The sequence below is a fragment of the Daucus carota genome, chromosome 1 (assembly GCF_001625215.2).
Source record: "Daucus carota subsp. sativus chromosome 1, DH1 v3.0, whole genome shotgun sequence".
Taxonomy (NCBI): domain Eukaryota; kingdom Viridiplantae; phylum Streptophyta; class Magnoliopsida; order Apiales; family Apiaceae; genus Daucus; species Daucus carota.
The window spans coordinates 43,564,539-43,587,383 of record NC_030381.2 but is presented as its reverse complement, the minus strand read 5'-3'; the positions used below and the strand labels follow the sequence as shown (position 1 = coordinate 43,587,383).

The following is a 22,845-nucleotide window of genomic DNA, read 5'->3' as shown; positions in this document are numbered from 1 at the left end:
ATTTAATATATAGAAGTAGATTTACTCATCAATGAAATTTCATTCGAATTATTAATTAAAGTCATAATTGAAAGCATTAATTGTTCTTGAAATGAAATAGCTCGTTCACAAATTCAAAGATTGAATAGTTAATATTACTTGGATGAATTAATTCCGAAGCACTATGCACCATGTTCTAAAATTCCTTTACCATCGGATTCGATTCGTCCTTCATATTCTCAAAATATTTGTTTCTCTGTCCAAAATCTTTTAACATATCATCCGCGTGATAGTACATATCATCGAATATGTGTAGTACTCGATCGGTCTGACATATTATTGCGACATTTCTTTCCCGCACGTGTGTAATCCATGCAGTATATATAACATTGCATCATACAACACCAATAAAAATTAAGTTTAACAGCAACAGGAGTCTTTTAATATATTACAGCATCTCCAACAGCGTTTGGCTATAATCGTTGGCTATATAGGACCTGTAAGACATTATGTAAAATTTGCTGAACTTGTAAGACATTTTGCTTCAATGGTATTGGCTATATTGGTTGGCTATAATTTAAAAATAGTATGTTATTAATATTTTAGATTGTTAAAATAGAATATATTAGTTCAATATGGTAATAAATGATGTGCAATCTTTCTACAGATTTCTTACAGACCTGTAGAAGTTCGACAAATTTAGCCATCCATAGGAGGTTGGCTAAATTTATAGACATGGTTGGAGTTATGCTTTTCGAGTGTTGGCTAAATTTTTTTTAAGTATGTCAACTCACATTTTAGCCGAGAGCTTTCAATGGTTGGAGATGCTCTTACAGGTCCAATTTAGCCAACGATTATTGCCAACGCCGTTGGAGATGCTCTTAATATCGACATTTTATAAGCCCACCAGTTTTTTAATGAAGATTCTCACAAAGAAAATTTAAAAAAAATCATCAATATCATGTTTATATTCGTCTGTCAAGTATCTAATCCCGTAAAATCGATTACTATCATTAATCCAACTACGATTGGATGCTATCTATAAAAATCACTATAAAAATCACATACGCTAAATTTTAAAATAATGCATTTTTATACACACCAATAAATTAGAAGTACCACAACTCTACAGAAAAATATAATCAAGGTATAAATATATAAATAATACCTACAATATTAGAATAAAGAATTACTTACTTGATGTTCTTGAGGATTTCATATGAAAAACATGAACTTGCAGAGCTGCAAAAAGGTGCAAAAAAAAAAATAAGCAAAAGAGAGGAAATGGAAAGGAAAGTGAAGTGAACCAGGTTATTGAATTTTGTCCTGTCCTGGAAAGGTTATTGAAGCACAAGGATAGATCAACCACTGATCACAGTTTCCATCCTTTATCAGCTCCTTAATTGATTGGTCTGTATATGGTATTGTATACGACAACACAAGGAGCACTTACAATTGTAGGTAACTGAAATTTCGTATATAGTTCTAGTTATTTCATTTAGCTTGCATAGATTCATTTTATATATTATTAAATAAGCAGTTATATATATCGATTCGCCTAGGTCTTACTAATAAAAGCCACATACTGTGATTTATTCTGGCTCAACTTGAATGAAGAACTGATGGTTTTATGGTTTTAAATATATATAAAGTACCAGCTCGCTAGCAAGGAGGTATTATTCAACTTTATCATTATCAGCAAATTGTGGAAGAGATATTGGAGAAGTGGTCCAGAAAGGAGCTTTTAGAAACCCTAGGTTGCATGCTTTCAACCCTAAATCTGACAACTATGTATTATTTAATTAACTTAAGCTCTCATTCCTAAGGAATTTTTCCGCTTACTTTCTGTGGCACAATACATCAACACTCACACATCTATACATATAAAATATGTCAATCTATTTGATAGAATCTTCGAGAAAGTAATGTATGCTTACATACAGAAACCTAAAAAAAGATAACGCACTGGTTCCATTTATCTAGGTTATTTGAGTATTTTAGAATTATTAAGCACCTTGTTTCCATACTTGTGTCCTGCTTTGACTAGTTTAAGACAGTTACTTGGACCACACATTGTATTTATTTATTTTTATATATCCCTCTGTTTAATATTAAATCCGTCAGTTAACAAATTCGTCTTTTCTACTTCTAAACGACGACAGAAGAGTGGCCTGACTTCAGAGATATGATGCAAGATATGGTGTGTTTTTGTGAAATTATCATTCGCAAATGTGTGAGTTCATAATTTACCTATGAAGCATGGATTCATAATTCATAAGTAATTATGATAAATAACAATAAGTAGCATGGTACGTGTAATATTGTATCTATTTTATTCGATCATTTACCATTATTCGATATAAGTGTTAACACATCATAGCGCACATTCTGATCGATTCATTATGTACCGCACTTGTGTATATATATATTTATCATTAAATATAAATCATTAAAATGAAAATTACGAAATACATTATTCCCTTCCTAATTAATATCACTCGTTCGGGATCTCACCGGACTCTACTCAATTCGGGCCGGGTGTATTAAAATCTCACTGCTCCTGACCCTAAACCCCTCAACATGATCCAAATAATCCAAAACCCTCAGTCTTACTAACCCATCCCAATCCTATTAGGCCTCACTCATATCTCATCTAGACCCACGCGCCTAGAGTTCGTTCCCGGCCCCGGGTATCACAATTCTTCTCATTCTTTTTAATAATAGTAGTTTGCATTTAGTATTTTAATGATTTGTATTGTAGTCGGAACTTATATATACAAGCTATTTGGATTGATTCTTGTTCATCTTGCAAGTCGACACTTATTTCAAGTCTCAATAATTAAAATTATTAGTTGATATCCACCATCTAGCCACTACAACAAATCAGCCTTTTACGATGGAAATTAAGCCTACATTCCGTTGTAAGTTCTCAATTTATGATGAAAAACTTCCGTCGCTTTTGCTCAAGTAGTAAGTTTAAAAACCGTCACAATTATCTAAACGTCGCAAATACAAAGAAGCGTCACAAGTTTCTCAGGTAGGGCCCACAGATTTCGTCACGGTCTTGTTTGACTTGTTTGACCAAGTTACGACGGAACATCCGTCGTATATTCATAATGAGCCCACCGTTTCAGTCTTTTCGGTTTGGAACTTACGACGAAACGTATATGTCGTCGTAAGTTTGGAATATAAAAACGACACCGTACTCAGAATCAGAACATTTAAATTTTTTTCAATTCAGTGAAAAATAATAAAATAATGAACTTACGACGGTTTTGTGTTCCGTTGTAATACTTTACGACAGATTGTACACTGTCCGTCGTAAGTTCAGGCGCGAAGGTGTTCCGTCATAAGTTATCCATCGTAAATACCTTGTTTTGTTGGAGTGAGCTCTTCAAGTTCAATGATACATGTACAACTTATGTTTTCATTTATCCTCGCAGACAATTATGAGTTGAACCAAACCAAACTATATGTTATGAAGAATGCTAAATGCTTCACATCGCCTTCTTTGTGACGTGAATGTTATTAGCTATAGCTTGGCAATGTATGCACTACTATTATCCTAATTAATTCGTCTTTTAATTTCCTATTACTAGTCAACTACGTCTGGACAAGTCCTATCAGTCTATCACAGCTGCTTCTGGCCCTGAATATCAGAATCAGTAAACGCATAAGCCAAAGGAAAACAAGAGATGGTTCGAAGACGATGTACACAGTAATTAGTTCACATAGCTATAATCTAAATTATTTATCTGAATAACTATGTATTATACTTTGAAAATTTTTATTTTTCAAATTTATGGATGGCATGTAGAGGGAATGAAGATCCAGCTTCTCGAAAAAGGAAACATCTAATCATCAAGCGTTCTTCCAAACTTGTGTATGCTACAGATACATTTTCCCTGAGGGTTTTAACATACTGATTCAGAAGATGGGTTAGATACTATATGGACATGGCTATTTTCAGCTGTGGAATTGCTTAAACAATATTAAGCAAAAACAGGTATGAACTTATTTATCAGGATATAATTAGACTTAAGAACATATCATTTATAAGTTGGTTGTCATGTACTAACGTGTATATATTTATAAATTATGTGCTTGTGTTCAGATTCAAACCTAATTGCAAAAATGTTTAAATCCATTACTTCATACATAATACTATACTTACCCTAGCCGCCGTCTCCTGTTTGTGCATAAACTAAATGTTTACCACAAAATCAGCTCCAGAGAAAATATGAATTAAGAAAAGATTTTTGCCAAGAACTTATGATTAAGAATATATTGATAAATAATTACCTCATCAATATCAATTTGACTTGTTGCGGATTTATTCACAATCAGAAATCGATAACATTGACCTACCTTGCACAAGTTCTTCAAACTTCGAATATCAAAAAAAACCAAGCAAAAAATATCCCATTTTTTGATCTTGTTCATCATCCTCAAAGACGACAATTCGTCACTTAAAAGTAGTAGAGATCTAGTACTGTAGAATCCTTGGCTCTACAGTTGAGGTTTAATCTTTCTCCCCAACTGTGTTTACTTTCTAATGAATCTGATGTTTCAATCTTTCTGTTCTCTGCCTGCAGTGATGGCTTTGCTTTGATTAGCTCGCTCCCTTTCGAACTCTCTAAATTTATACAAGTACCTTCCAGTAGCCTCAGCATGGTGATCAAGCCCTAGTGAACCCAGAGCCCAACAGATGTCATCTCCATTAACTGTTTTGCGGTTCTCCTTGTGACACTTGTCAGATGCCTCCACTGTCACAAAACTTATGAACTCAGATGCACATTCTTGTATTGTTTCTTTGGCTTCTTTTGAAATCTTGGCGTTTGCTGGCAGAATTTGCTTCATTATCCGACCAACATTTGCAATTGGAAGCAATCTGTCATGTTCCTCAACCATTTTTCTATTCACTCTCCAGATCTAGTTATAATCAAGTTGATCTTTTGAGGACATATATGTAGATTTGTGCTTAAATAATGGAACCGAACCATGATTTTTAGTCAAAGTGATTAAGTGAGAACTAAAATATATATACTCCATCAATTAAAATACATGTCCATTTTTTGAAATGTACCTTATATTATATAATTTTAATTTATATGGACAAGTTTCATTCATGATTATATGTATTTTTTTTAACTAGAAATAATTTGTTCAATATAATTGATTTAGAATATGAATTAGAAGTATCCGGTATATATATGCTAGGTTGATCTTGGTCGTTTGGTTTATGCGTGTCTGGAATGAGATATGTCATACCTGGTACTCAAGTGGGGAGGTGGGTATGAGATACAGGTATTGGATGCATTTATTTTTTATTTGTCTTTTCTCTATTTAAGTAATGAAATATTAATGTTTGATAAAAATTAAATCAATGATGCCAAAATATATGAGAATAATAATTTTATTAATATTTTAAATTAATATATATATATATATATATATATATATATATCATACATATATATTAATAACTTATTTTTTACAAAAATTGTATATATTGATTCCAGCACTCAACCAAACACGTGATATCAAATATGATACCTCAAACGCTTAACCCGATTCCTCATTCCAACCCGATACCATTACTCGAACCAAACGACCCCTTAAGATATAAACAAAATATAACAATGTCCCTAAAATTTGCTCTCAAAAGACAATGTCCATTAAATTGAGATAGGTAAAACTAACTTGAAATTTTACCGATAAATTGTAATAGAGAAAATTTTATTTATTTAATATTTTGTTATTTTAAATAATATTCAATGTAAACACACATCTATTATATTCTTAATCTAAACTCCTTGACCTTGGATTTTTTTTTTGTACCTCGGAATTGTTTTTGGAAAAAATGTGAAAATTGTTTGTGGCTCATAAATCTTTTAAAAAATTGGAACTGATTAAAGAATATTCCAATAAAATAAAATTGATCCCAAGATAAATATGTTAATGTCTGTGAGCACTATATTTAGCTAAAATGAGCAAACTTACTTGTCATACCTGCAAGAAGAATATTTAGTTTACGAGGAAAAACTCCAAAAGTTTGTAAAAAGAGCTTTAAACCTTTGGAAAGTTTCCTCGAAACTTATCCAAAATTGGAGATAAATAATATTGGTCAAAAAAAAATCCAAATTGGATATTAAGAGGCCCCGGAGGAATGAAATACATTTAATGAGCTTGAAACATGGTGTGTTAATACAATAATAAAAGGCCGAATAAAAGCCTATTGGATGTCCCCGATTGAGATACGTGGGTTGTCAAATCTCAAAGTACGAGCCCTCAATCCTGTCAAGGCCCGTATATGGAATTTCTAGTCTAATTAGAAATCTCCTAGAAGTATCCAGAACCTTAGAGTTCTAGAAAGATTATAACTGTTCAAAAATCTATCAAGAGTCCTGGATAATCATTAATGCAGTACTGTTTTTAAATGCGCGATTAGTGACCCTTCGCGCTTAAACGCAAGGTGTGTAATTCAAAATTAAGCGATTTAGTGCAATTCTGAAATCGTCCAAAAGGCACTACTAAAGCGAAAAAGGTGCTGATAACAAAAAAGACGATAATACCTTTAAAAGGGGGGTAAAAGGAGAAAATTCTAAAGTTTTCATAAGACCCAGTATCATCTAAACATCAAAGCCTAAATGTAAACGTAAGTTTTCTTCTTTATTCTCGGTATATACATACAAATATATAAGTATATGTGTAGAGATTTCTCTTCTCATTTTCTTTCCTGTCTTTCTTAATTAATCTCTCTCCATCTCCATCTCTGATTTCCGATTCTTAACTTTTCTAATTCACTCTATAATGACTCGCACTCCTGATATTGGATGGAAGTATGGAACTCCAGTAGAGAATGATAAAAACAAAGTTCTATGTTATCATTCTGCAAGAATATTTATAAATATGAAATTTGTCAATTTAGGAAGCACCTTGCTGGTGGATATAGTCGAGATGCACTACCTTGTGATAAGGTACCAGCCCGTGTTAGAGATGAAATCAAAAAGTTTATGGGAAAGAAAAAGGAATTGAAGAGTAATAAAAATATAGAGTATATAAACATCAAGGATCAAAAATCAAAAGATGTATAGTGAGTACACAATTTAATCAATTCAATTCAAGCTTCGCAGGCAATCAAAAATGACACAGCAGAGGACTACTGATTTTTTTTATGCCTAATACAGAAGCTACATTAAAGAAAAGGAAACTAGTTACGAGTGGAGATTCAAAGAGAGTAAGGGATCACTTTCGAAATCAAGCTTGTAAGATGTTCGCAAGATGGATGTACGATGCAGGACTACCGTTCGATGCAGTTAATTATGAGAGTTTTGGTCCGGCGATCGAAGCTATTGGTCAACATGGCCAGGAATGAAACTACCTACCTACCACGAGTTAGAGTCCCTTTGCTTAATAATGAGGTTGAAGAAACAAATAAGATCGTAGAAGAGCATAAAAAAAGGAAGAAAGTTGGATTTTCAATTATGCGTGATGTCTGGAACGACAAAATTAAGAGAAAGAATCCTGATTAGTTTTATGGTAAATTCTTCAAAAAAGAGCATTTTTCTTCGATCAATTGATGCTTCAGATTATTCAAAAACAAGCGAAAAGATGCTAGAGTTGACAGAGAATTATGTTAAATCTGTTGGAAAATGTATATACAAGTTGTTACCGATCATATTGCAAATAATGTAGAGGCCGGGAAACTTCTAATGCAAATATATACATATTTATGGGATACCACGTGCAACGCATTGTATAGATAATTTTTGAAAATCTTATATTCTCGTTTTCTATATTTATATTGAAAATCAATCAACTTAAACATGTTTCTAATTTTCTTGATATTTTGAATTGTTTTCCTCAAAAAAGAAATAAACACGCATTTGTTTAAAAGAATACAATGCATTTAATGCAACATCTAAATTTTGTATTTTTTTTCTTTTATAAATTCTGTAATTACAATTAGTACAAATTTGGGTAAAAGGTCAAAGGGCAAAAAGGTACAAGGAAATGTGGCTCGTCGTCGACGTCGTATGTCCTCTGTTGAGCAAAGTAGGGTTTAAGAAATAAGCTAAAACCCTCAGTTCATCTCCAAGCTTAAAATTCATGTCTTTTACACACTTAATTCGCAGCCCACTTTGTTCTCGCAATTATAAACACCGTCTATATGCATACTCTTATACATACATCTCGTCTCAAACCCCCTTCTTTTCAAACTACAAATCTCATTCTTTTTCTTCTTCTTCTGCCCCTGAAAGTGAAATTAAGCCCAATTCACCACTACCCATTTCCCCGAATGCCCCCAAACCCACCTCCCTCTCCGCCCGGATGAGTTTCGTATTCGATCAAATCGATGCCATTGAGAAAGAACGGTCCCAGAAAGATGAAACCCTCCAGCGCATTCGGGCGTGGCGCGAGTCGAAAAATAAGCAGAAGGGTGAGGGGAATGTGGGTAGTGATGGGTTGGGAAGTGGGGCCAGTGGGGTTAAGGTGAATGAGGTGGAGGAGAGGGAAAAGGGGGTGGGAATTGGAGGCGGAGGGGGGTTGATGAGTAAGGAGGTGGAGTTGGTGCATCCGTGGCCCGAGTGGATTGAATTGATGGAGAGATTGGTGCAGCAGAATTATTTTGATCATAAGAGGAAAGATGAGGATAAGATGATTGAGGATTTGGGGTTTAAGATGGAGGAAGTTGTTGATCAAGGTTTTGATTTTACCAGGGATTGGAGGACTGTTCAGACTGCTTGTCTTAATTTTGGGAAGGATCGGTTCGATATATTGAGGTTTGTGGTTAAGTTTTTGTTATGGCATAATTGAATGTTTATGCTGTCAATGTTGTTTATTACATTATATTTGTGATATCAATGTTGGTCGTGTGATATACTTGTAAGTTGGAGGTTTTCGTGTGTCAGTTTGAGTTGTCATTCTAAAACTTGCTGAAACTTTTGAAAAATGAGCATATAAGATTGGAAAAACAAAAACTGAATTAAAGAATTAAGCTTGTGTGTCAATTTTATTTGTGAAGAAGTTATTTCAGGTTATGTTCTGTTTTTCTTATGTAATTATGTTGATAATCACATTAGGTTCGAATGGCATTGCCACTTCTATTCTACTAGAACTGAAAAAGTATTCAAACAAGCACGTGCTTGGAGTCTAGAACTAAAAATAGGATTGATGTTACTGGGTCAGTTAAAGGTCTAACAAATATAACCCAAAACATAAGAGCGGAATAAAGTAAATATTTGAGCCACGTTAGAAAGTAAAAAGCCGTAATTAAAGATCGTTCAACAGAAACGGTTGGTTGGTTGGTTGGTTGACTGATGGGAAATCAGATGCATCTAATGATCCTGGCTTATGATGAATTATGGTGGACAAATGTTTCAAAAGCTTCTGGTGTTGATAAGCCTTTGCATAACTCCAGGTCACAATCAAATTCATAACTCCAGGGAGTTTTGTGATGGATTAAGGTGGACAAATATTGCAAAAGCTTCTGGTGTTGAAAAGCCTGTGCATAACTCCAGGTCACAATCAAAATCATAACTCCAGGGAGTTTTGCATGCTTAATGCTTTCGACAACCACAATGGGTGGCGGAGATGGATTCTATTTTCAACCACACACTCAGTTCGTATTTAGATCAGACAACTAGATTTGGGTAAGGAGTATAGTGGTTTAGAAAACAGACATCCACCACAACAAATTACAGTCATTTATCAGATCTTCGAGATATGCATAAATAAGTCTTCACGAATCTTTGGCCTGGATGATATTGGTGACAAATGTGATTGATAAATTTTACCCCTGTTGCTCGACTTAGCCCAGAACTGTTTTCGTCCATTCGAGGCCACTTTGGATGCAAGAAGTTCTCGACATCTCCTTCAATAGTAGTAGCATTTTTATTTCAAAATTCATGAGATTCCTCGGTCATCTTATCAACATGATGAATAAATTATGTGAAGTCTTGTAATAATTTAATCCATAACATCAAATAATATCTATTTACCAATATTGCTACAAAACCAGAACTCAAAATCGAACTGTAATTACATAAATCTTTAGGGTGAAAACAAATTAATCAAAACTTAAAAAAGAAAACATGCATAAAACAATCTCAAAGTTTAAAATTTGCAAATATATTGGTCAAAGTATCAAACAATTGTGAAGTGTTCTTATTTTTTTGGGTTCTTGTGATGGTTAATTATCCACATAGCTAATATGACAATGCACTTCAAATTAGAAATCTATGAATCCGTTGATCCGCGCCTACCAAATTAGTATGTACAAATTGATGTAAGGTTTTCGTAGCTTTATATATGCCTCTTAGCTCTTACCTAAAATCGGTCATAGAGGTGTAATCACATAACTCGTTGATAGTCTACATCCTACATAATTTACAACTTGATTATACAGTAGACCAAAATAGACATGTATACAAGGCAAGAAATGAATATGGTTCATTGTTTTGAATATATACATTTAAGTTTCGGAATTATGGTCGATCTATCTTACCACATAGCTAATAGGCTTGGATTTTACTAATTAAAGAACTACTTAGTGATCTTTTCGAACTTCATTTAAAGGAACACAGACCCTCAAGTCAATTTTCATTCAGAAAACAGTCTCAAGTAGTAACTGCACATTTCACTATCTTTTATTTGGATTTTGTAAAGATGCAGAGAATTTTAGGGACCAGGTTCAGTAAATCGGTCCAGAAGGCTTCATTTCTTTAAAATGTAGCTGATGTGTAATCACTGTTCTGTGTTCACTGCATCTCTATTATGTAACTTTTGTTATAGCAAATACATGTTTTAGCTTCATCTACACATAAATTTAACACACGAGTTTTAAGTTGAACACAAAAATTATTATGGGGAGATATAAAGCATTTCGAATAGGATGTACAACAGGTGCAGGCGGATCGGAATAGCTAGTGGCTAGAACTGATAGTGGTATTTTATTGACAAAAATGTAAATATTTACTGACGAGGTGAAGTATGCAATTATTACCAGAAACAGCTAGTAACAAGTAGAATACGCTTGCGCATAGAAAAATTATATGTTATGTCAAAAAAATCATATGTAGAGCACCTAGGAATTTTGATTTTAGGTATTATCCTTCATATCCGGTACAAGAAGACTCCGTTGTATTTTCATTCATCTATTATGCATCAAATTGTTACACTGATCTAATTTGATCTAATCTGCTTGAGATGTGCTTTGGGAAATAATTTGTTTCAGGTCATTGTCGAGACAAGATATCCAAGTTTTGGTTGGTCATGGATGTCCAAGCACAGACAAGAAGGTCGTTTTTTCTGCAAAATTGTTGAGAAAGCATGTCCACCTTGATGAAGGCGATGTAAGTTATACATTCCTTGGCGGTTGTTTTTATATCTTCAGGCACAGTGTTACATAGGACAGGGTTTGATTGGGAACGGGGTATGGGAACGGATACGCGAAACATAAATTTTAGTGTATCCAATATGATGGAGCGCTCGGGTACGATGGGATGTGTGGGTACGCTGAGTCTTTTTTTTTTCCCAAAAGATTGTTATAATATGTTTTTAAACATAAAAAACAATGTTAAATAATAATATAAAAGTTTATTATTAAATATCATTGTGACCTGTATAATACTACTCCCTTTGTCCCAACCATTTCTTTACACTTTCATTTTTGAGATGTCCCATCTAATTCGTTACATTTTAAAACTTACTAAATATAGTAAAATTTTATAATATAAATTTTAACAACCCCCACTACTTTTCCCCACCATACTTTATACATTAAATATCAAGTGGTCCCACCACTATCATCACTTTTCTTACTTTTTGCATTCTTATTATACATATTTTCTTAACCTCCATGCCCAATCCAAATGTAAATATTTGGGTAGGATGGAGGAGTAAACTTGAGTACAAGTTTACTGATTATACGTCATTTATAAGGTTGGACAATAATACACATAATTATTAGGGTTTTGCTTAAAGTTTACCTAAAATAGTTGAGAAAACATGTCCACCTTGATGAAGGCCATGAACGATCGGAGACGCAACCCCTGGCGATCTGAGACGCGTTTGTTCCGGGAAAGGGGACGAACGATCCAGATTGCAAAACAGGGCTCCATCCCGCGTTCCTTGTTTCCATCTGGCATATAGCGTACCAAGTTATTTGTTCTTTCATGGTATAGTTTTTCCTTTGTTCTCCAATCTGCTGCCAGTTTTGCTTAATTTTGATAGTTTCTGCTGTAGTCCTGAAAATTTGTTTAGATAAGTTTTTGCATACCCAGGTAAATACTGTATCAGAAATATTTACTGTAATTCATTGTACTAATCTAAATAACTTAAAATGTGTATATAACATTCTAATTGACTTCATTTAAATGTCAGGTCTGTAGTTCATGTAGTCTGAGGAGCTCTTGTGAAAGAGGATATTTGCTAACAAACAAGGAGGATGAGGCAAGAACTATTGATATTATGCGTGTTCTGTTGGCTTATGGGTTTGATCCTGTGAATAGATCAGTTGTGAATGAGTCCATTCTGAAGATAAAATCTGTCAAAACTGTAGTTCGTAAATTACTTCATCATGTGGTAAAATTGAGTGCAGTTCCAATTGACCCAAATCTTCCTCCACCTGTCATTAAAAGGCCTCCACCAAAAGTGAAGCAACCGCCTCCCCCTCCAAGAAGACGGGTTGGGCGTGATGATATTGAGATGAAAAAAGGAGATTGGCTTTGTCCAAAGTAGGTATCACTTTCAGTATATCTGTAATTTTGTATGCTCCATGTTCCACTATGACTTTAGTTAGTAGCCTCTGATATTCCAGTATGCCTTGTTCACCTATTTTCTGCTGGGCAAGTGGTTAATAAAATGCACTTTGCATCCAGGTTTTGACTGGTTTCTTGATCATCAGTTTGAAATCATCATTTTGAGTACTTTGAATGTAAAGAATACGTATATATTTCGGGTCATAATATATTCAGTGCTTATTTTGCATGTTTTACTTTCTGGACAATAGAATTTTAACTACATATGCTAGTACCTTTACAAGGATAACATCTTAAGAAGAAGTCCCAACTCCCAAGTCATTTCAAAATTTTCAATAATATATGATTTTGTTGAATTAAGTTGTTACAGAGTTGCTAAAAATGTACAGCTTTAAATCTCAGGTGTGATTTTATGAATTTTGCGAAGAATTCTATCTGCCTGCAATGTGATTCCAATCGTCCAAAAAGACAACTTCTTCCAGGAGAGTGGGAATGCCCTGAGTATGTTTTCTTTGTATTTCAGTATCTTCTTTTTAACATCAGACTATTCTCGAACATGCTCAGTCCTTCATTGCTGTGCGGACAAATGGTCATATTTTGAACCTGCTTTTGTTTGTCTACCCTTGGCAGGTGCAATTTCTTGAACTATAGAAGAAACGTGGTATGTTTTCACTGTGAGTGCAAACGGCCCCCCGATGAATATACGGAGAACAAAATGCAAGAAAAGCAATATGGTTCGCGGACAAGGCCCGAGAAGATTTCTACCCGGAAGGACTCTTGGAATTTTGACTTTGATGACAACGAGTCTGATGGAGCAGATGTTGCTTCATTTGAGCATGCAGATTCACATAAACTTAATGAAGATTTCCCTGAAGCCAGATGGGATGAAAGAGAAAATAGGAGAAGATCTGAAATTGGTTTTCAGACAAGCAACATGCCTCCTAGGACACTTGCAAAAGAATACTCAGATCTCGGTCAGCAGCCTGGAACAGGTTTTGACGATTTTCATGATGAAGAAGATGATCTGGAGAGTTACGAATTAGATAACCAGAGTAGGGACCAAGGACAGGGAACTGGTACTATAGACTTCTCTGAGATTGAGGCTGATTCTGAAAGTGATGATACAAAAGGCCCTAATGACAGGTTCAGGGCTACAAGGAGAACCAGTTTGCCTAGAAATGCTAAGGCACCAAGGCCAATGCGTCGAAATGCAGCTTTCTCGGGATCTGAGGGCAATGAAATAGATTTAGATTCTGACCAAGATATCCCAGTTCATCCAAACTGGAAATCCAGTCATGTTGCTAACTCTCAACGAAGACTTAAAGGTAGAGCAGCAAAGGATTTTGACTCAGATGAAGACATTGGGCTCACTTCTGGATCTGAAGATGAGAGGAATCATCAATCTAGAAATTCAATAGGAAATAAACGGGGAACTAACAGAAGGGATTTCGGAAGGAGAGCTAGTCATAGTTCTGAAGATTTCTCTGGAATTGAGTCTGATGATGAAGACTTAAAATCTCATAGAGATCAAGGCAATAAAGAAAGTTTTGATAGAAAGAAAAACCTGGCAAGGGGCCGTGGCGGTTTTGATGGGTCTGAAAGATCTGGATTTAAGTCCCGCGGTATAATGGGTGATAGAAGTCGATCTTCCAGGGACAAGTTCGAGAGACCATCTCGTTCGCCACGTGGTAATGATAAAAGATTTGAGCGGGATGACTTTGATGGACGTGCTAGATTTGACAGGTCTGAAAGATCTGGATTCAAATCCCGCAGTACGATGGGTGACAGAAGTCATTCTTTCAGGGACAAGTTCGAGAGACCATCTCGTGGGCCTCGTGGTAATGATAGGGGATTTGAGCGGGATGACTATGATGGTCGTAAAAAGGGGTCTGGTGGAGATTTGCGAAATTTTAATAGCCCTAGGAGAGAGGGCTTTGGTAAAGACCAACGAGGCCGAAACAATTTCGATAGAAGGGCTGCAGTAGGTGGCTCAGATAGTTACTATGAAGATGAAAGACCACGCAGACCCCGTAACAATGTCAGGTAAATGTAGAGTATGATACAAGTTAGCCCCCACGAATTATCATCGGCCGAACCTAAGTTCTTTCTCTAGGACGGAAGTTTCTGGTAGTAAGGGCATATTTTCAAAAGAACGTCGACCATAACCAGAAGGCCAAATGTACATGGCATATTTTGGTGCATGTCAAGTGGCACAACTCCGGACTTGTTCCGAAGGCCAAATGTGGTTGTGGAGCATCATCATTTTTTAAATTAAAGATGGGAGCTAAATTTAGAAATTATTGCGTGCATTTGAATTGAATATGTTGGATTATCATGTAATAATCTTTATTAGTGAATAAATTGATTGTTAACATTTATTCTTGGAAGATGGCTACAGAAAGGCACTATATGCATTGGCATTACACAAGATTGTTCCTCTTTCTATATATATGTGTACATATATATATGAGGATCTTGGGATGCCGATGTGGCATGCCCCTGGTTTCTCCATTCTAGTTTTTTCTCATTTTGTAGAGTTGTATTTTTTAATCTTTTTGGAATTAAAAGTAAGGCAGAGCTATGTACACCAACAGATTGATCTTAGGCCTTCAATTGTCTCTTCATAGTTCTATCTTCAATGTGTTATCAGTTCAAAATTATTCGAATGCCAGCTTAAACCATAATTATGCACATATTTTCGGGTAATTTTTTTATGCCATGCAAATACTAGATTGCTCATTTCTTTGTACCTTTTTTGTTTTGTTTTGTGATGAGCTATCAATTTGAACTTCATTGCTTGTCCCGTATATGGTGGCTTGTGTAAATTTGTCATGTCTTCAACATGTATAATCCAGAATTGATCATTAGTTCAGTATTTTGTAATCCAGAATTGACCATTGCTTCAGTATATTGTGACTACCCATATTGGCAGATTCTTAAACAATATTCTTGTTTTGTTATTGCAGGTGAATTGGTTCCTTCTGGATTCTCTGCTACCAGGTGACCGATAATGGTAGATACATGAAGTCTTCTCTGTGGCATAATGGCTAAAGAAAGTATTCGGGATTTAACATGTTTCCTACACTGGTTTTTTTTAAAAGAAAGGTTAGTACTAATTTTTTTGATTACATTTCTACTGTGTATATCAAAGCTTCATCAAACATTTTTAAAACTGCAAGAAGTGATCTTCGCAATTTTCTTGGTGATATCTGGGTTTTTTTATGACGAAGGGTCAGTTCTAGATTTTTTAGTGATCTTGATGTCCTTTGGTGGCATCTTCAAGATTTCTCACTCTAATTTCCAGACTTCTCAAATTTCTGGATTTTTAGTTTTATCTTTTGGACTTCTCAATTACAGTAACAGCCCATCTCAGTATAAATATAAAGAAGAAACATGACTTCTCAATCGGCTACATTCTCACCAGAGGACTTTGAGCATCTTTCCAAAAGTATTGGCCTTGTTTGGTAATTAACGCTAAGCGGTTACTCCCTCCATCCCAAATTAGATGAGCCCGTTGACTTTGGGCACGCACTTTAGAGTACATTGACCGCATAACTACATTACTTATTTTTAAAATTTTATTTTTCCAAATAAAAATTTAAATATGAAATTTTCGTTTACAAAAAGAATTAAAAAAAATAATTTTCGGAACTAGACAGTCAATGCACCTTAAGTTACGTGCCCAAAGTGAACTAGTTCATCTAATTTTAGATGAGCCCGTTGACTTTGGGCACGCACTTTAAAGTCCATTGACCGCATAACTACATTACTTATTTTTAAAATTTTATTTTTCCAAATAAAAATTTAAATATGAAATTTTCGTTTACAAAAAAAATTTAAAAAAATAATTTTCGGAACTAGACAGTCAATGCACCTTAAGTTACGTGCCCAAAGTGAACTAGTTCATCTAATTTGGGATGGAGGGAGTAACTATTAGCGGATTGAATTGGATGTTTTGACTAGCTGATTGAAGTAGTTGTTTTGACTAACAGATTTAATTAGTTGTTTGTGTAAAATAGTCTGGGAAATAGTTGTATGAATAACTTTTTGTGCTTTAACTAATACAAATCAAATCCACTAACCCAAAAAACTCTTCCAAGCAATTGTAATTGTTTGAAAATTGGTTTTGTGATTCCAAACCGCTATTTCAATCTGCCAACTACAAAATGCTAATATTAGCATATTTACATAGTCAAACCTCTAACATGGCACAAACCTCTAACTTCCAAACAATGCCATTGTTTTGAATCTATGTGTGTATTTATCGACCATTGCTTCGTTATTTTTGTTAAAATATTTCACCTAGCTATTTGATCGTCACGAGGATTCACTTAAAACACTCAAGTCACAATGTATATTATGTTAAATGCACACAAATTCAGTAAAGTTGGGGATTTATCAGAACAATTTTAGACTTAAGTGATTCACGATTTTTGGTTTGACGATTACTAAATCAAGTACAAGAACAAATACAGGTCTAAGAGTTGGAGAGAAATTTTTTAAAAACTGAGTTTCTATGTTCATGTATGTGTTTGGACGTGTATAATTGTGATTCATCCGTATTATGTAAGCCACGTGTAGTGCACATCATCTTGTAACTAGAATTCTTTTCTATTTGTTTTTATAATTAACATAGTGATATTTATAGTGATTTGAGTGCTTAAAGTGAGATCTTGTGGAGATCAGGTAGCTATGAGCATGAGATAGCAGTTTAACAAAATTTGTGTGTACTTTGATATAAAATCCCTATAACAATTTTATGGATTGTTGTTTTCTGAGTTTTTCAGGTATTAGCTATGGGTTCCGTTGATTTCAAATCTATACCTAGTGTTTGATTGAGAAAAGGTATTCTTGAAAATCATACCCGAAACTCACATGGTATTATTAGATTTTCTTACCCATGGGGAAAGGTGGTATGAACTATGAAGCATGGGTTTGATAAATCTTTTTTTTTTAATTTTCATTTCTATTTATACCATTATATGTGAATTCTCAATACAAAATGAAATTAGTGACTCAACAATATATAAAAATAATGCAATATAAATATTTATACGGACTCTAAAAAAGATGAAGAACATGAGATAGCCAGCTGGGTTTCCGGATATATGTGAACTCTATAATATTATGTATATTTAGACTCGATTATAGAAAATTTGTGCGTTATATAATTAATTAATCCTTAATTAAATTAGATATATATATTTACTACAATTATTTTTAGATAACTCCGTATTTTGTAAACAAACTTTAGTTTCAAAACATTCAAACAGTGGTGCTATTTTATGTGGGCAAACTAATTAATTTTTCACCTAATCTTATGAAAGTTTTTACATTGACACACCTGCACAAATTCTTGAAAGCAGATAGAAAAGTAACTATTCGGAAAATGATGTACAACCAGAACAAACCGAGATTACCGTGTAGAATTTATGATGCCCTCATGGGGTTAACACTGTATACACCAGACCAAAAACATAAGGACGATTCATGTGTAATGTGCCCTTCGGTCCTACCATTTATGTTGTTCCAATCTTGTATATGTATGGTTGGAGAAATACAACTATAGAAGGCTGGAAGTTTACCTAATGACCATAAATTTTAAATTCATACTCGGCGGCTTGACTTGTTTGGAACTATTATACGAGTTGAATTCAAACAGAAGATTAGCTGATAACTCGAGCAAAATTTTTTTATTGTTGATTAAACAATTCAGGAGAAAACTTGTTTATTGTTAAAAAAATGATATTGATCGATGATCCTGTATCTATTCAACTCGGAACCTGATTAGAATATAAGTTGTAGACGTTATCAAGCAATGAGTTCATAGTGTCCATCATACTAAACTCAATTTAAAATTACACTTCTATCATAAGAGTCCGAGAGTTTACTAATATTATATTATATAATATATACTAATATTCCTTTCATTAGAATTGTGTCTATCATGTATAATTTTGTTTTCATATTCATAATTAATATAATGTAGAAAATTAAATATATTATAGGAAATCAACCCGAGTCTCTTGCGAGTCTTTGAGTTAAGCTCCCGCCACATTGCATATATTTTTTTGTAATTTGTATCTTTATTTCACGTCTCCACTACTCGAACTCATGTGCTCTTGGCAGAAGAGATTTTTCTAGTACACAGAACGTTCCTGTCCGAAATCTAACGTTTTCATTTGAATAGCATGGAGAAATACAACTGTAATCCAGTAACTTGAATGGTCACTGATAGAAGGTACGTACATACTCATAAACACAGAATTGAATCACTACTCAACTGTACAAAAAAGCTGGTAAACTTTACCTAAAGTTGCACCAGCTAGTAATAAACAAACTGCAATTGTGTTTATCCCTATTCTCAATAAAAAAACAATCACTGATCATAACAATCTTTATTAATTCTCTGTGAATGCTACACAACATATCAAACAATATGCAAATCCACCGCATGAATATAAAAAACAAAACTAATTTCAATGATGATAAAAAAAAAGAATTTAATCAAAAGTACATTTTTTATGTGTCTTTATAATAATTTGAGTCAACTATTTTGAAACCAGGGAGAAGAATGTGTATGTTGTTCTCTTACCCTTCACTCTGGAAACTTGAAGGTGCTGATATCTTCATTTTGAATCCAACCAAACTTTTCCATGAAGGGATTTGTTAGGGTTTTTGGAGGGTATGTATCAATATTGCACTCTTTCCAGCAATTTCCATCATCTAAATCCCTTAAAACCTCCCACAAACAGCTGTTACACTTGAACCCTGCCCCGAAACTTATCATAAAAACCCTGTCACCTTTCTTAAACCTCTTTTTCGCTTCCATATACCCTAAAACATACCAAAGACTACTAGCAGAAGTATTACCAAACCTGTGTAACGTCATCCTCGCCGGCTCCAGGTCATACTCACTCAGACCTAGACTCTGGCCTATTCCGTCGATCACCGCCTTTCCACCTGTGTGAATGCAGAAATGATCAACTCCTGATTTGAAGTTGATCATTGGCCTAATTGCTGCTCCTCCTTTTGAAGAGCCTTTGTTCAGTTTATAAGCAAATGAAAGAATGGCGAAGCGAAGAAGCTCTCTTACTGGCAAGATTCTCGGAGATATCTCCTTTAGGTTATCAATCAAAGCCCTAGTAGCCGCCTTTGGGAGGTTCTTCCCGAGATGAAACCCTACACGCCCCAGCTCATCCTCCGTCTGTATACATGAACCATAAGCTTCATCTTTCGCACCATGATGTGTTCGAACCAAGCATTTCAACTTAAAAATGGCCTTACTCCTTAAAGCCACCTTGTTCGTCAAAATCATTGCACAACCTCCCGATCTGAACAAACAATTAGCAAGAATCATGGATCTATTGTTGCCGGTATACCAATTAGGGGTCAAGGACTCTGATGTCACGACAAGAGCGTTCACATTCTTTCGAGACTTGAAGATGCTTTGAACAATATTGATCGATATCAAGCTAGCACTACATCCCATTCCAGTGAGATTGTAGGTCTTAACATCATCCCTCATCTTGTACTTATTTATAACCCTAGAAGCCAAAGACGGGCTCGTAGACAGCATCGACACATTGATAACTAGTACATCAATGTCCCTCGGAGAAAGGCCTGTTTTCGACAAAACCTTATCAATGCTGTCACAAAAAAACTCTTCCATCTCCAAGATGGCATCTTCATAAGTAGGATTGTCCTCTCTCCCATTGATAACCATCCACGGGGCATACGTTTCTTCCCCAATGCCGGAGCTAACAATGGCTTTCAAGAGGAACTTGTACTCATTGAGCCCTAAATTCTTGGTCCTCTTGATTACCTCTCCACAGAACTCGGTATTAAGCTTCCTCTCGTCGCATGGTTTGTAGCATTGATAGTTCAAGATGTAGCAGCATTGGTGCCTTCTTTGATCAATGACCTTGTATAGTAAGAAGAATAAACATACTAGTGGAAGAGAGTACAAGAAAAACAGAATATTGTCCATGAAAATGAGAAAATGAGAAGAGGGGAATGTTTCAAGTCTCTTCTATTCACAAGAATTCAAAAACACTTGCTTTGATGTCCAAGATTTGCAACAAAGCAATTTATAAAAAGGGGTTACAGGGAGTTCATGGGACTTTAATAAATTTCATTTATTTCCCAAACCGGTTTAAAAGTGTTAAGGTTGCGTGTGAAATTCTTAAAAAACATCATTAATACTGGGATATAAACGCTGCTTGTCACATCTGGTGAATGTGCGTGTCTAAACCAAACAATAATTCGTATGTTAATTTCTTAATGTATTTTGCAATCAATAAACCCTAAAGGCCACCTCTTTCGGTGAAAAGTAGGGCACTAATTAAATATTACACATGTGTACGTACTGGAGCGACAATTATTTTTGTTAGGGTTGCACTAGCTCTGGCCTGGCCTCAATTTCTTCACATTTATGAGGTGCAGTGAGTGGTAGATGATTCAATAAATCCACCCACACAGATATAAGTGTAGGCTATACAAAGACTGTATTGGTCATAGGAAAATAAAGACAGACCCCGGACTTTGGTCACATAATTATAGGGCTGTTCACGAACCGAGCCGAGCCGAGTTTTGACCGAACCGAGCCGAGCTTTAATTTTTTTTCTGACGAGTCGAGCCGAGCCGAGCTTTTTTATCGAACAAAAATTGTGTTCAAGCTCGGCTCGTTAACTAACGAGCCGAACACGAGCTTGTTCGCGAACAAATACAAGCCGAGCCGAGTCGAGTCGAGTCGAGCCGAGCCAGAAAAAAAATAAAGACAAACCGCTAGTTGGCTCTTAAAATAGCTAACCAAATAATTTTAATTTTTTTGAAACTTTGTTTATATCACTAAAATGTATATATGTTAACATCTATACGGTTGGATCAGTAAGAAATATTTTTTAAAATATTGAAACACTAAATTAGGATTAAACACTAGTTAGCGGTACTAGTTAACCTTCTACTTGACTGTTAAAATAGCAAACCATATAAAATTATTATTTTCCGAAATTTTGGTTACAACACTAATATATATATATATTATAATATATATATATATATATATATATATTATAATATATATATATAAATTATACGTTGAATTCTGAATTCAATAACATATATAAATTATTAAAAAAACCCCAAAAATATTACACTTTTTCGAGCTTTAACGAGCCGAGCTCGAGCCGAGCGAGCTCGAGTCGAACTCGAGCCGAGCTCGAGCCGAACATACTAAAAGCTCGGCTCGAGCTCGTTTACTTAACGAACAATTTTTTGTGTTCGAGCTCGAGCTCGTTAACTTAACGAGCCGAGCCGAACGAGCTCTTAACGAGCCGAGCTCGAGCTTGTTCGCGAACAGCTCGGTTCGTTAAACAGCCCTACATAATTATATCATATGTACGGTCAAAATATATTAAAATATTTCTTTGGTATTTATAATAATGATGATTAGTATTCTCATTTAATTTATACTACATATTAAAGTGTTTTGATTTTATAATAAAATTTAATAATATTTTAATTATAACTAGTAAAAACATACAAGATTTAAATAATCTGCATATATGCATATACATTTTGCTATGTCATAATATGTACGTTTCGTGTGGGTAAACTCAATTTCTTAATTAATTCTAACTATATAAACTAATGTTTGAAGTATTAGTAACTATCTTATATTTAATAATAGCTCAAAGTGGTAATTTTAAGAATATATAGCTGAAACTATAATATTCTCGTTTTAAGAGTTCGGTTTAAACTATTTGGAGTAATTGTCAGTGATATTTGCACGTTTTATGCGAAGTATTTGTTGAGTGCAAATAAGTGTTATACGACTGATTGTTTTTGGGTCTCGTACAAGTTATACATTTCTTGCTCAGTAAAATATATTATTTTCGTGTCAAAATAATATCATGATATCGATTTAATTTATATCATATATTTGAATAATATTATCAAATCTATATTAATAAAATTATCTATAATCTTTTATACATATATTTTTCAATTTATTAACACTATAAAAGAGAAATTCACAATTTCCAGTCAAAAATCAATAAATTTAATCATAAAAAATTAAAAATAGACTGAATATGGGATA

At 34.4% G+C, this 22,845-nt stretch overlaps 3 protein-coding genes across 3 annotated transcripts; 1 reads left to right on the top strand and 2 right to left on the bottom strand.

The window, feature by feature from the left end:
* Positions 1 to 4,548: 4,548 nt before the first annotated feature.
* Positions 4,549 to 4,890, bottom strand: LOC108223099 (nuclear transcription factor Y subunit B-4). Its single transcript, XM_017397176.1, has one exon. The coding sequence runs from the start codon at positions 4,888 to 4,890 to the stop codon at positions 4,549 to 4,551; it is 342 nt and encodes a 113-aa protein (XP_017252665.1).
* Positions 4,891 to 7,982: 3,092 nt separating this feature from the next.
* On the top strand, positions 7,983 to 15,121 carry LOC108205299 (uncharacterized). Its single transcript, XM_017375202.2, has 5 exons — positions 7,983 to 8,765; positions 11,219 to 11,336; positions 12,367 to 12,719; positions 13,146 to 13,244; positions 13,374 to 15,121. The coding sequence occupies exons 1-5, from the start codon at positions 8,092 to 8,094 to the stop codon at positions 14,788 to 14,790; spliced, it is 2,661 nt and encodes an 886-aa protein (XP_017230691.1). The 5' UTR covers positions 7,983 to 8,091; the 3' UTR covers positions 14,791 to 15,121.
* Positions 15,122 to 18,959: 3,838 nt separating this feature from the next.
* On the bottom strand, positions 18,960 to 20,882 carry LOC108214616 (3-ketoacyl-CoA synthase 12). Its single transcript, XM_017386718.2, has one exon. It carries the CDS (start codon positions 20,731 to 20,733, stop codon positions 19,342 to 19,344), a length of 1,392 nt encoding a protein of 463 aa, XP_017242207.1. The 5' UTR covers positions 20,734 to 20,882; the 3' UTR covers positions 18,960 to 19,341.
* Between the last annotated feature and the right edge of the window lie 1,963 nt (positions 20,883 to 22,845).